Here is a 14,368-nt window from a genome sequence, read left to right as displayed (position 1 = left end):
TTATGTTGAATATGTAAGTTGGATCGAAATGTTCATCTTACCTTAGATTTGAATATGTAAGTTATTTCAATTTAGTATTTACAGGATAAATCGAATTTATTTTGTTAACTATCTCATCTTTAAATTTAATGTAAAATTTATCTAAACTAAGGTTATCACTAAGTTGTCTCTACTGTCACTATTCGTTTTTCTTTTTCTTTTTATCACGGTTGTTGTTTATCACAGTCTATTACCACCATCTGTTATCCTTGCTACACTACTCTCTTAATTATTGCCTCCATTGTCTTCCCTTGACATTCTTCATAATTACCATAACTATAATCATCTAATACCTTAAGTTGTCATCCTCTAATTCTACCACTCAACACCCTCCATTACCACTGTCATTGTTTGTTGGCCTCTGTTGTCTCTTGATACTTTGCTATCAGCACTACGATGTACTCTTTACAATTTTAAAACAAATTAGATATAAAAAATAAAAATATTAAAAGTTATTTTAAAAAAATTACATGTAATTTTAATAGAAAAACAAATCTTTCATTTGCATATGATTTATAACATATCCTATCATTATCTTCATAACTTAAAACACAAGATAAATTCACATAATATTATTTAGTGAGTTATTTGATATGCACTAAATATTTATTTTGACCACTAACAAACCTTCAAAATATCTAAATAATTAAATTAACTTAACATGAAATTTAATTCATACACTAAGCTCTTATTCAATTAAAGGTTAATTATAAATTTTTAAATTATATAAAAATCTGTACATAAACTAATTTAATTCACGTATTTTTATCAACACTTTCCCCCATTTTCCCCGCATCTATTAATCAATTACCGCAATTAATTTTTCCCACACATTAGCCATGAATTTTCTAGTGTCATTTAAACAAAGTATACATACTTTTTATTGTTATTATTAGTTCGCAGAATAAATGTTAACTTTCAACAGTATGCTTTTATAAAACGTGTGTGCTGTAGTGTTTTAATTTTTTTTTTTACAAATATGTAATAAAAAAGAGATAAGTGATAAGTTAAAAAATATTATTATATATAACTTATTTAAAATTATATTATTTATTATATGATCTTATTTTATATATATATATATATATATATATATATTGTATATTAAATTTTTTATTATTTTTATAAAATTTTTGTTTTGAATAAAATATAATTTATATTTAAGTAATTTCTATTTTTTATAGATAAAAAATTATAAATAATATATAAATTTAATAATTAAATATTAATAATAATAAAAATTAAAAATATAAAAAATATATCAACATAGTTTTATTATTTTATTTTTAAATTTTAATTTATTTAGTTTTAACTTAAATACTCTTTAAGTAACAAACATAATAATTTATTAATAAATAAATTTATTATTTAAATAAATATTTAAATATTATTAGTTAAAAAATTTTATATACGATATTCTAAAATTTTTTTATGAATAACTTACCCAAAAAATTTATATTAATAAATAAAAGACACATAGCAAGTTAAAATAATATAATTATATATAATTAGTTTAAAATCATATTATTTATATTATTTACTACATGTTATTATTATTATATATATATATATATATTGTATATTAAATTTTTTATTTTATTTTTTATAATTTATAATTTTAAATAAAATATAATTTATATTTGAGTAATTTTTATTTATTATAAATAAAAATAATTATAACATATTAATATAATAATTAAATATTATTAATATAATATTATTATTTTATTTTTAAATTTTAATTCGTTTAATTTTAATTATTTTTTAATTTAATTTAAAGATTTAATTATTTTTTTAACTTATTTAAATATAACAAATATAATAATTTATTATTAAATAAATTAATTATTTAAATATGTGACTAAATATTATTGGTTAAAATTTTTTTATGTATAGTATTGTGAAATTTTTTAAAAAATACCATAAAATTTACCCTATAAAAGTTTATACTTATTCTCTAGTACTTACGTTAAACCAGAATCCGACACTGTCATAAATGAAATATTGACAATTTAAATCTTAACTTCTTCTATAAAATAATTTTTTTTAAGTCAATTAAAAAGAATTTTTAATTTTTTAGTACTGGTTGATTAATTGATGTAGATATAAATAATGTAATAAGTGAAAAATTTTATATCAGTTCACTTAATTAATATAAAAAATATACATATTTTATATTAAATTTTTAATTAATTGACGTTAAAAATATTTTTTTGTTTATATTTGTTACTGGTATCATAATTCCTCTTACAACTTGTTAAATTATTTTTTAATAGTATTAATATCTGTTAATATTAATAGTATTAATATTTTTGGTTAATATTTATTAATATTTACTCAAAATTTAATATTTATTAAGTTTATAAAAAAATATGTAGTATTTACTGTCAATATTTATTTAATATTTGATTTTTATTAAGAATATAAATGAAAAATATATAATACATAATATTATCAATGTATTAATGGAGAAAAAAAATACATAATAAATTAAAATAAAATCATTCATGTTCATTAGTAACATATCCAATAGCACTAATAAAAATTTAAAAATATAATTAACAGTTTATATTTATCAAATGTATAACAAAATAATTCTAACAAAAGTTTTAGAATATAAATAAGAATTTATATTCTTTGTGTTTAATTTATATTATTTTGCTAGTGCACAACTTTAAAATATTTAATTTTAAATTAATTTTATATTATTTTAAAAATTAATAATGTAAAAAGTATTTTTTATATCAATTAATAAAATAATTAATGTACAAAATTTTATAATTTCTTGTATTTGTTCTATTGATCCTAGAAACGGTTGATATAATAGTAAACTTCAAAAGTATATATTTTTTATTATAAAATTTTTGTTTATATAAATTATATATCTATTTTATGTATAGTTGTTATTTTTTAATTTTTTTTAATTTTAATATTTTTTCTATTTTTTATTTTTTATTTTCTACAATTTATTTGCAGCCAATGTTATTTTTTTTTTATTTTAAAAAATATTATCATGCTTTTATTAAATCACTTAATTACTAACTTACATAAAAACTGTTGTAAAAAACTTTTTGTTATTAGTGACAAAAATTTGTGAAGTTGTGAAGAGTAAAATATACATAATGATTGTCATATTTATAAAAATATTACAATATTTTCCTTTTTTTTATCTATTATTTATTTTATTCGATATTTTCTCATTTTTATGTTTCTCTTAAAATTTAAGAATTTCTGTAAATATTGAATACAAGTAGAATTATTAATTCTGCATTCGGAATCGTCATGTATTTCAATCTCAATTGGGGCAACTCTAAATTTTATTAGCCTCGAAGGATTGAGTCAACTGATTTGCCGTTTCAACAATCTCATATTTTTCAATTCATGGATGAAGCGAATCTGAACTTTTCTTTCTTTATTTTTTTTTATAGAAATGTATTTTAGTGTTTTTTTTTTTAAGATGCTATATGTATAAACATAAATAAGAGTTAAATATAATTACATATAATATTGTATTTAGTCTAATCTTATTTATTAATTCAAATTACAAAAGCTTTTTTTTAATAACATCCGTTGGTGAATACGACACGTACCTCTTTTTACCCAAAAAAAAAAAAGAAGCCGATAATATATCAACGAAAGTAGGGTGAGAACTGAAATTCCGAAAGCATGGGGAAATTAATGATAATACATCTCTCAAGAGGGTGACAACATTTTTTCGTAATAAAGTGCTGTTTTCAATAATAAAATTAAATACTAATGATATTCAAATTTATTTTTATATAATATAATCAAATATTAATTTCTTTTACGAGAGAAATTAATATTAACTACATAGTTATAAGAAAAAGGTCAAAATTATATTTAAATAATATTAATTTATATTATTTATCAACGACTGTATAATATACATACATAATATATATATATATATATATATATATATATATATTATTTTATTTTTTGCTTCTGACGCTCCCATTACGTAATTTATGATTTTTTATAAACACACATATATACACGGTCAATTATTACTTAATAGAACATAGAGAAAACATACAAAATATAATAATAAAAAAACAGAATATGGAAAGAGGAAGAGAAGGAGAGAACTAAGTGGGTCAGAGGCACACGTTATGAGCAGGCAATTCCATGTGCCCACATGGCTGAGGAAAAGAGGAAGAGGAGGAAGAAGATGAAGAACAAGCACAACAATAACATCAACTGAAACATCAAGACCCAAAATTTCCACAATTTTTTTTCCTGTAATTTTAATTGCTTAAGGGATACATAGACCAAAAAAGAAGAAGATGAAGGAAAGCAGTGATGGGTTTGTGAGAGCGGATCAGATTGATCTGAAGAGCATAGATGAACAGCTAGAGAGGCACCTGAACAAGGTTTTGACCATAGAGAAGAAAAAGCGAACAGGGGAAGAGGAAGATGTTGATCATGTTCGTGTTCACGCCAGCAGCGCCACTGCTTCACCCACTGCCGTTAAATTCAAACCTTCTGGTAGTGTTAAGTTCAAGAAGCAGAAGCAGGAGTGGGAGATTGATCCTTCTAAACTAATAATCAAGAGTGTTATAGCTCGTGGCACTTTTGGCAAGGTCCATCGGGGTGTCTATGATTCTCAAGATGTTGCTGGTTAGTTTTATCTTCTTCTTCTTTTTTTTCTAAAAATTTTGATTTTAGTTTTGGGATCAGTTTTACTCATGAGATTCAGATGCTTAAAGTGGGAGGAGTTTGTATAAAAGTGTATTTTTTTTGTCTTGATCTTTCTTCAAAATAAAATTTTTACTTTTAATTTTTAATTTCAAATAGTGGGTTCGCCGTATAATTTATATAAGGGCGATGCAGTTGTAAAGATTCTTCATTTCTTCAGCAAAATTTATTTTTGAATTGAATTTATCCGATCAACTTCCCTGCTTATCTGAGTTTTCTTGAAAAGAGTTGACTTTTACAATGATTTTGTGATGGGTCGTTTCCGGGACTGGGGTTGAATTTGTGGAAGTATAAGAGTTTGGATTATGTTTTTAGCGTCTTAAAATTCATGTGATTCCAAGTTGGGGTTCTTATGGTTTGGTGAATTATATAATTAAATACGAAGTTATTGTTTCGTTGGTTATTTTTTTTGGTAGATAGAATTAGCGGTTTCCTTTTCTCTTTGTATTTGAACTAACCAGAGTTATTGCGATTACTTAATGCTCAGTGAAATTGTTGGACTGGGGCGAAGAAGGCCAAAGGACAGAAGCAGAAGTCGCTTCCTTGAGGGCAGCGTTTATACAGGAAGTTGCTGTTTGGCATAAACTTGATCATCCCAATGTCACAAAGGTTGATTTCAATTTCTGTATTTCAACCTCAATTTATGTTACTTTGTTTGTGTTGTTTCAAAGTTGCATATGCTGATATTATTTGCATGGTGGGATCCATCAAAACAAGAACTTCCTGCCTTCTGAGGTCCTATGAACATATATTATTTCAGCTGAGTATCATTTTCGTATCAGTTTGTGTGTCCTTGCTTTTAGTTTTAGTTGGCTTTTCATACTTGTATATAATGTCTTACAAGGGTGTCAAGTGATTAGGTGTTTTGATAATTATTTTAATACTCAAGGATACCACGTTATGTTCATTTCACATTTCATGGGCTTCCTTCTTAACTATGTCTGTCATCACCTTCTTACCTCCCTTTTTCGCGCTCCTTTCACTTACATTCAACTTGAATGTGCTTGCTGTTGCGGATAGGGGTTCTCTCTTTCTGGCTGTGGAGGGCCGTTTAATTATTGTTATTATGATTGTCATTTTAAAAATTCTCATGTACATTGTTTCAAAGCAAGCAATATGCAGGTTGCTTGCTGTAATGGTATTTTAGAAATCTTTACTTGCAAAATATAAGAAATACAAGTATTTTATGGAAGTGAAAAGAATAGAAACTTATAATATCAAAGTTCATTCACAAGACATGAACTTCCTAGATATGTTTCTCTCCCTTATTGTTTCTAATTCTCTCTGGATAATCTAATTTTTAGTTTGCCTATGGAATGGGATTATTGTGATATGTAAGTTGAAACATATTAATGTGACTTTTCCTGCAGAGAATCTTCACTGTAAAATCATTGCATTAACTTGTGCATTAGCTGCGTATAATAACCTGATTAACTATATATAGTGCTTCAATTTAAGAGTTTTTAGATAACAATGAGGTTAATGAAATTTAACATATTCAGAGTTTATTTCTTAATTTTTTAAAAATTAATCTTGAGATATATAGCACTCTAATTTCTATCTTGTTAATATATTTAGTAACTCTGTTAACTTAAATGAATATTGATATTTTCATATGAAAAAGAGTCAGTTTTGATATATGATCACTGTATGCATTGCTTATTGCAACTTCAAAGTGATCTAAACTAGTCTTTCACATTGGAGGGTGAAAATAGATGTGACTAAAGATTTATCCATTTGGTTCAACATCACTGTTTTTGTTGAACAACAACAACAAAGCGCTTTCTCTCCAGGTGGGGTCACCTGTTTCTGTTAAACAAAGCTTGTAAATGAATAAACCATCCTTACAGTATTTTTTTAATTTTACTTATTATTAAAGCTTCTAGTCTTCAACTCTCTATAATTTATGATGAATCTGTTCTTTGGAAAGATTGATATATTTATTACCATGTTCTCCTCTAAATGATCTTCGAGATTTTTCTGACTGAAAAGATATCATTTATCTTCATTACATTTGAGTACATTTATTTGGTATGCTGGTGAGTCCTGGTCTGGTCTTTGTCATACTGTTCTCTGGGACGAAGGATACATGCAGGTATAGAGAACAAGTATAATCATTATGTCCCTATTGCCTTCTTTGCTCGTTTTCTTCATGGCACTTTATCCTTCATGTTCTGTCTTGTGATAGTTTGCAGTCAGTGTTTTCCTCTCTTTTAAGTTTTCAAAAGGTATTATCAATTATGAACTTTTCTGCAAGAATTTTTCTTCCCTAGATTTTTAAAGCTATTTACATTTTCATGTTTAGTTCATAGGGGCAACAATGGGCTCTGCAGAATTGCAGATACAAACTGATGAAGGTCTCATTAGCATGCCAAACAATGTCTGTTGTGTTGTTGTGGAGTATCTTGCTGGTGGTACGCTAAAATCATACCTTATAAAGAACAGGAGGAGGAAATTAGCTTTTAAGGTTGTGATCCAGCTGGCACTTGATCTTGCAAGAGGGTATTTATCTAATTGTGGATTAGCAGGTTGAGAACAACAATAACTCTTGTAATATGTTATGTAATAACTCAACTTGAATTCACTTGGTTTTGCAGGCTGAGTTATCTTCACTCTCAGAAGATTGTCCATAGAGATGTAAAGACAGAGAACATGTTGTTGGATAAGACACGCACAGTTAAAATTGCTGATTTTGGGGTTGCACGTGTTGAGGCATCAAATCCTAATGATATGACTGGGGAGACTGGTACTCTTGGTTATATGGCTCCTGAGGTAAAATCCTTTACAAACTAGAGATTATTGTAATAGCAAGTGTGTGGAAATCTTAGTGCAAAGGCATGCAGTGTACAAATATATTTCATGTGATGGTAATGGATGTCTTCAATCTCCAGCGTCATCCTAAAAGTTCTTCAATGAGGATAAATTATTACCTTAATGTGACAGAAATTAGTGTATGCAACTGTGAATAAAAAAGAAAAATATGAGATAAAAGCTTTTTATTTGATCAAAGAGAAGGCCCTTGTAATTAACTATTTATTTTTTATTTTCCCAATGGGGTGGCTTACAGGTTTTAAATGGCAACCCCTATAACAGGAAATGTGATGTGTACAGTTTTGGCATCTGTTTATGGGAGACATATTGTTGTGACATGCCATATCCTGACCTAAGTTTCTCAGAAATTACTTCAGCTGTTGTTCGCCAGGTATATTTGCTCTCTGCTTTGATTGATTATTTCACTTGAGCTATGCATGTTAATCACTATTGATTCTGTGTCTGTGAGTCCATTATGATTATATCATGTTCTATTGGAATTTTAGAATTTAAGACCAGAAATCCCAAGATGTTGCCCAAGTTCTCTAGCACATGTAATGAAGAAGTGCTGGGATGCCACTCCTGATAAACGGCCGGAGATGGACGAGGTTGTTTCCATGCTGGAGGCCATTGACACATCCAAAGGTGGAGGTATGATCCCTCTTGATCAGCAGCAGGGTTGTCTTTGCTTCCGCAAATATAGAGGGCCTTGAGGTTTTATTCTTTAGTCCAGCAAACAATTTGGTTTCAGTGATTTTTCACTATTTGAAGAATCAATTTGTATCTAGAGTGAGAAAACAGGATTTGGATACTAGATGAAACAAATACACACTAGGGCGTACAGGTAGGAAGAGCTGGTGACATGTCAATAATGCCTTGGATTTGTAAAGCCGTACCTCTGATTTTCATTTTCTCTTACCTTTTTTTCCACACATTGGTTTGGGTTTTGTGGGTATGGGTATTACTTTCAGCTTGGCAATGTTGCCGGATTGGACTTGTAACTTGCAGGATCTTCGTTATACTATTGCAAACTTGCAATCATAATTGATGCGATTAAGTTGGATCCATTTACTTGGTCTTCTAATCTCTATTCTCTATCGGTGTGCTCACTTGAAATCATGTAATATTTTGCAGAAGGTAATGGTGAAGCAATGATGTTTGTGTGGTCTACTTAGTATCAATATAGAATGGAGAGAGAATAAAATCAGAATCAATGTTTTACACCATTCTCTGTACTTAAATTTTGTTCAAGGACAGTAAAATTACTATTGGAATGTTGTCTAGAAGCCTAATTCTACTGAAGAATGAAAGGGAGAAGAAAATAGAAATAGTTGTACAAAATTAGTGAGATACAATTTATTGCAACGTTGTTCTTTGCATAAACGGGAAAACATTAACACAGACAGAGAACACCTAACAAGCAACCACAACAATTACATGTTTTACATTGATGCGTTGCCAAACTTTTGGTCATCCGTGTGGGTTTAGATTAAAGAACTGTTGCAATAAATGCGTCATTGAATGAACGAGAAATTGCTTGTGTCGAGTTCTTCATGGAAATAATAGTTGTCTTACTAGAATGAGGGAGAAGTCCTAAGTTTTTAAATGACAAGGTTTCAGTGAACTTATCCCTTAAATGAACAATAATAACATATAAGATTGGTTTTTGTTTTAAGTAAGAAATATTAGATCACAATAGTCTATAATTATTATCATTAATCTTATTGTTATATTTGAGTTTTATTTATTTCTAAAATCACGAGTGTTGTTCAAATAAAAAAAAAATCATCAATCACAACATTATAAAATTAATTCTTTTAGCAATTTTCTTAACATGCAAGGCTCAAATCCAATACTTCAACTCAATTTGATTAAACTTTTTCATAAGTACTTACACAAATAAAAAACAAAAATAAAATAAAATAATCAAGTTTATGAGAGAAGTTGAAATTAACTAATACTCTTTATAATTTTTTAAAACACTCTCTTTTAACTTCAAAAAGTAAGATGGCTAACTTCATTTTAATTTTTGAAAAGAATTTAATCTATTTTATTTTTCTATTTGTTCTCTTATGAGTCCTTTTTTAAAAAAATTCGAATTAAATTACGTCTAAGAAGAATTTGGCGTATACTATATGAACTAATCACCTACGAACGATATTGGTAAGAAGTTTAATTTATTAAGTTTAGAATTTCACTCGTAATATTTTACCAAATAACATTATATATATAATATTTGACTGAGTTATAAGGATGACAGAATGGATTAGACATACTACTACTAACTCATTTTAACAAGGCGGGTTAGAGTTTTAGAACACCCCTAACTTGCCTTAACTTGTGTCCTAAATGGGGGAGGACAAGTTAAACCAGTTAATTTACTTTTTTTTTACCTTAACATTTTTGTAACTAAAAATTAAGGAAAAAAAATAGGGTTTAAATTATACAAATTTACGAACTTGTAAACTTTTAATTTGATTATTGTCAATCGAATTTATCATATTTAAGTAAGACTGTAATTGTTGACCAAAAAAAAAAAGTAAGACTTAAATTTTTATTTTTTTTGTGTGTGTGTGTGTGTAAGTTAATACTAATTTTTTTTTAAGTAGATAAAGCCATCAACGTATAAACCAATCTTTAAATTGAGTGAGTTATTCTCATTACTCGACCCAATTAACTTATTTTTTAACGGGTCAATAGTAAATGAAGTTGGACAAATACAGCGGTTTTGCCATCCCAATTTTGCTACATTCCTCTGCTGTCACTCCCAACCCTTGATAATCATTTTGGGTTAAATCTTGATGAGCTCAATTGAGCAAATACAACATTCAGGTCCACAACAATACAACAAATAACGGATGTCATGATCTCAAGAAGAGATCAATAATACGATTTCAACAATACAAAATAAGTTATTTTTTGAAAAGAGGGTGGAATAAAAGAAAGTAACAGACTCTAACTAAATCTTGATGTTCGTTTGATTTTCTGTGACTCCAAGCACCAATCATACGCTGGGGCGAGTAGGGGTTTCTTCTTCCCAGTTCGTTGTTCGGTAGTAAATGCCATACAGGATCAGCTGCACCAACCCCGAAAGTGCTCCCAACCCATTTGGAATCTACCATTTCAAACATTTAAATACCAGTCACTATAATCATAATATTTATATAAATAATAATATTTTTTATTAAATATATCCTCATTGACAATCATAACTAATTATTATTTCATTGAACAAAATCAACTGCATAAATTACATGATGTCAGTCATTAAAGTTAAATTAAATTTTTAAACCAACGGAGTTTGATTCAAATGATAAACAACAGAATTTAAGTCCTTGTGTATATAATACACAAAAAATTTCTAGCGTAAACTCACTCAACATATTCAAGTATTTGATTCAATCGGAGGAGAAAAAAAAACTAAATTTTAATATGTATAGTAAATTTTTAATATAAATAATAAGATATCACATAATTTAATATATAATAAACCATAACCAAAATTTAGTAATGGCTAATAATACATTACCACGATGAATGGATCCCACTTGAGGAGTGCATAGGTCGTCCAGACGATTCCATTGGCAAAATTAGCGAGTGAAAGTAGGAAAGGCATGTACTTCACGCTCTTTGTTCGAATTACTCGTCGCTGTTCTTTTTATTTGGGGGATCAAAATTAAAAAGAAAAAAAAAAGCAGATGAGGAGTAAAAGTAATTATTACGTAAACTGAATATACATAAAATTGAAAAAAAAAATTGCTAGCAATGTCTTTTTAACACATTTATACTTAAAATTTAATATTTTTCTTATTATTAAATAAAATTTAGCTTGTAACTAAAAATGTGTTGAAAAAAGATTTTAAAATATGTGTTGCTAGCATTTTGAAGAAGAAAATTGGATACCAAATGTATATTTATTTTAAGAAAGAGAATTACACGTACCATGACGGTCAAGGGTGAACAGTACATGAGGATGTTGAAGATTATGCATATAAGTCCAACAACCAACTTTCTTCGCTTGAGGGTGTGAACAAAGTGCAAGGTTACAAAAACCACCATAGCAATGAAGATGACTTCAACCAGGAGGACTAGGAGGATCCTTTTCTGAAATTCGTTAAATTCATCAAATTCAACTAGCAATTGGGACAAAGTAATTATAGGAAAAAGAGGCTTTAGTTGGAGCTGTTACTCACACGCTTGCTCCAGTTTGAGAATACGAAGAAGATACAAGTGTAAACGATCTCAAGCACGAAGCCGAATGCATTAATTGTGAGCACAAGAACGTTACTTTTAGTTACGAAGGGCATTCCATAGTATGCCCACATTGCACAATTGAGTATAGTCACAACATAAGGATCTGGCTTGAAATCTTGCACTGATTTTGCCTTCCATATTTTTACAAATGTAGGCCTGCAAGTTTGAAATATTTGCCACTATCACCCTTAATTCATCCATTATTAAGTATAGGAAATTGAGAGAGAGAGAGAGAGAGAGAGAGAGAGAGATTTACACAGGAGACATGAATAAACCAAAAGAGATTACATTTCCTGCAAATTTAATAGCAATGCATATATTAGAAACTATTTATTTGAAATTTAAAAAAAAGATTAGATGGTGAATTTAGACTTATATTAATTAAATTGTTCCGTGTGTTTTTTTTTTCACGTGGTTCTATTAGATTAAAATGACTCCTGGTTTTTCCTTGCAAAAAGAAATATAGGTTAAACTTATATGGGATAGAAGGAAAAACAAAGGTGGAAGAAAAAAGTTATAAAGCGCTGAGATTTTCCTTGACCAACCAATTATTCCAACGACGGTTCTAATTACTTCACTGTTAACCATGGTTGCAAGACTCAGAAAAGAGGGTGCATGAAAACTATTTAAGAAGAAAGTGAGAGAACTTTGTTTACTTAATAAGTTTCTAATTATTTGTACTTAAAAATATGCCATATATAGTTATCCCAACAGTCAACTAATTTTAGGTTGTGAAGAGTTGGTCCTTGACCGCAAGAAACTTGGCTTGAAGCGCTGATTTGTGAACTTGGTTTTAAGCCACAAGTAAGTTCTCACTCTACGTAATTCACTGTCTAACCATCTATTAGACAGCATTGGGGCGTATAACCACAAGCTTATGTAAAATCTCGTGAATTTTGAAGGATTGGAAAAGAAGAAAATAAATGACACCTAACAATGTATTATGGTATTAGTAGTACGAAAGTGCTTAAATACGATGATGCATGCATGCATATAAATATTACATTTTAGGTCAAGATCAAGTGTTACTAGTCTAAGCGTACAAGACCAATTTTTTTTTTATAAAAAAAACTAATAACCTTAATATTTTCTATTTTGGTTATTAACAAGCTCAAAATTTTATTAGGATAAGTGAGTGTTTGGATGATTGTTTTGAAAAAAAAAACTTAAAAATATATTATTTATTTATTTTGGATAATGTTGAAAAAATTATAGTCTGTTTGATAAAAAAAAAATTAAAACGAAATAATTTATTTGAGATAATAAAATTTTAAATTTGTGATTAAAAATTATCAGCTTATTTTATAGTTAATTTTTTCCATTTTATTTTTAATAATTAATTATCTAACTACTGCACATAACTTTAAATCTTTGTTGTTATTTCAAGCTAAAGAAATAATTATTTCATATAATTCCAATGTAATAATTTTTTAAAATTACTTTTTATCTAACCTATCCAAACATAAAAAATAACAATTATACATATAATCAATTATCAAAATAATCTATTTTTTTTTCTAGTTAACTTAACGACATACTAAGCCAAAGATCAACACTAATAAAACTAATAACCGTAATAATTTTCAATATTGCCTCTATTTGATTTTGGGTCAACTATGTTACTGCCTCTAAAGTTTAAGTTTTTCTTTTTCTCGATAAAGTATTATTTTTTTGGGTGAAAATTTTCTGGATAAAGTCAACCCCAATAATGTCTTAGCTTGTTTAATAAACAAAGAGCGAAGAACACGGCCCAACAAAACACGGACCCGATCCAATGTGAATCACAAATCTTGACTACGTCCTTTGAAGGCACCTTTTCACTTCTCGTAAATAGCGATGTCCGAAGCAACTGAGATAAAATTTATCACAAAAACATTGCTTCGATGTCAAAATTTTTTTTTTTATATAATTTTTACAGTAATTTAGACCGTTAATTATATATTAATAGATAATGTAATTAATAATTTATTTAAAAAATATAAATATCTTTTGATTACTCAGTTAAATCCCAATTTTCTATATTTTATTTTCTTTTAAATCAGTCCCCATTTGAATAGTATATCAAACTCATTCTTGAAACTATCACAATAATTTCACAGCAAGTATGATTATAACGAGGTATAATTGAGTATATAACATTAATCGGATGCTATTTACTTGTAATTGCTATTTTTAATTTCCGTCTTGAAGGGGGCGGGGGGGCTTCTTCCACTGGCTTTTTCTCAAGATATCCATTCCCTTGGGACGTCTTAAGTTAGGGGAATGCTGTTAAGTTGTATTTGGACAGAAAAATTAAATTTTTTAAAGAATTTAAAATTCTAAAATACTTAAATTTTTATTGTTTTAAAATATTTTATTAAGATGGAACAATTGAGTTTTTTTTACACTATATAAATAAAATTATAAAATTTTAATATTAAAAAATACGCAAAATAGAACAAATGAGAGAACTAACAAGAAAGAAAATAATGAAAGAAAAAAAAAGAAAAAAATCTAAAATGCAAAAGATTAAGATAAAACACACTTGAAATTTTTTTCTTAAAAA

At 27.5% G+C, this 14,368-nt stretch overlaps 2 protein-coding genes across 3 annotated transcripts; one reads left to right on the top strand and one right to left on the bottom strand.

Annotated features, from left to right (window-relative positions):
• The first annotated feature begins 4,078 nt into the window (after positions 1-4,078).
• On the top strand, positions 4,079-8,835 carry LOC113846067 (serine/threonine-protein kinase STY13-like). Of its 2 annotated transcripts, XM_027473909.1 has the most exons (7): positions 4,099-4,478; positions 4,566-4,680; positions 5,246-5,367; positions 7,064-7,260; positions 7,356-7,530; positions 7,826-7,960; positions 8,076-8,634. In XM_027473909.1, the coding sequence occupies exons 1-7, from the start codon at positions 4,347-4,349 to the stop codon at positions 8,280-8,282; spliced, it is 1,083 nt and encodes a 360-aa protein (XP_027329710.1). In that variant the 5' UTR covers positions 4,099-4,346; the 3' UTR covers positions 8,283-8,634. The 2 variants fall into 2 exon arrangements, with proteins under 2 accessions (XP_027329709.1, XP_027329710.1); XM_027473908.1 differs by having other exon boundaries at positions 4,079-4,680; positions 8,076-8,835.
• A 1,738-nt stretch (positions 8,836-10,573) lies between these two features.
• On the bottom strand, positions 10,574-12,411 carry LOC113874829 (bidirectional sugar transporter SWEET5). Its single transcript, XM_027513043.1, has 6 exons — positions 12,369-12,411; positions 12,080-12,116; positions 11,763-11,979; positions 11,512-11,673; positions 11,099-11,218; positions 10,574-10,684 (listed from the first exon to the last, which is right to left on the bottom strand). Exons 1-6 carry the CDS (start codon positions 12,409-12,411, stop codon positions 10,574-10,576), a joined length of 690 nt encoding a protein of 229 aa, XP_027368844.1.
• Between the last annotated feature and the right edge of the window lie 1,957 nt (positions 12,412-14,368).

This window comes from Abrus precatorius, unplaced genomic scaffold, assembly GCF_003935025.1.
Source record: "Abrus precatorius isolate BTA unplaced genomic scaffold, Abrus_2018 Scaffold8, whole genome shotgun sequence".
Taxonomy (NCBI): domain Eukaryota; kingdom Viridiplantae; phylum Streptophyta; class Magnoliopsida; order Fabales; family Fabaceae; genus Abrus; species Abrus precatorius.
This window is presented reverse-complemented; position numbering and strand designations above follow the sequence as displayed.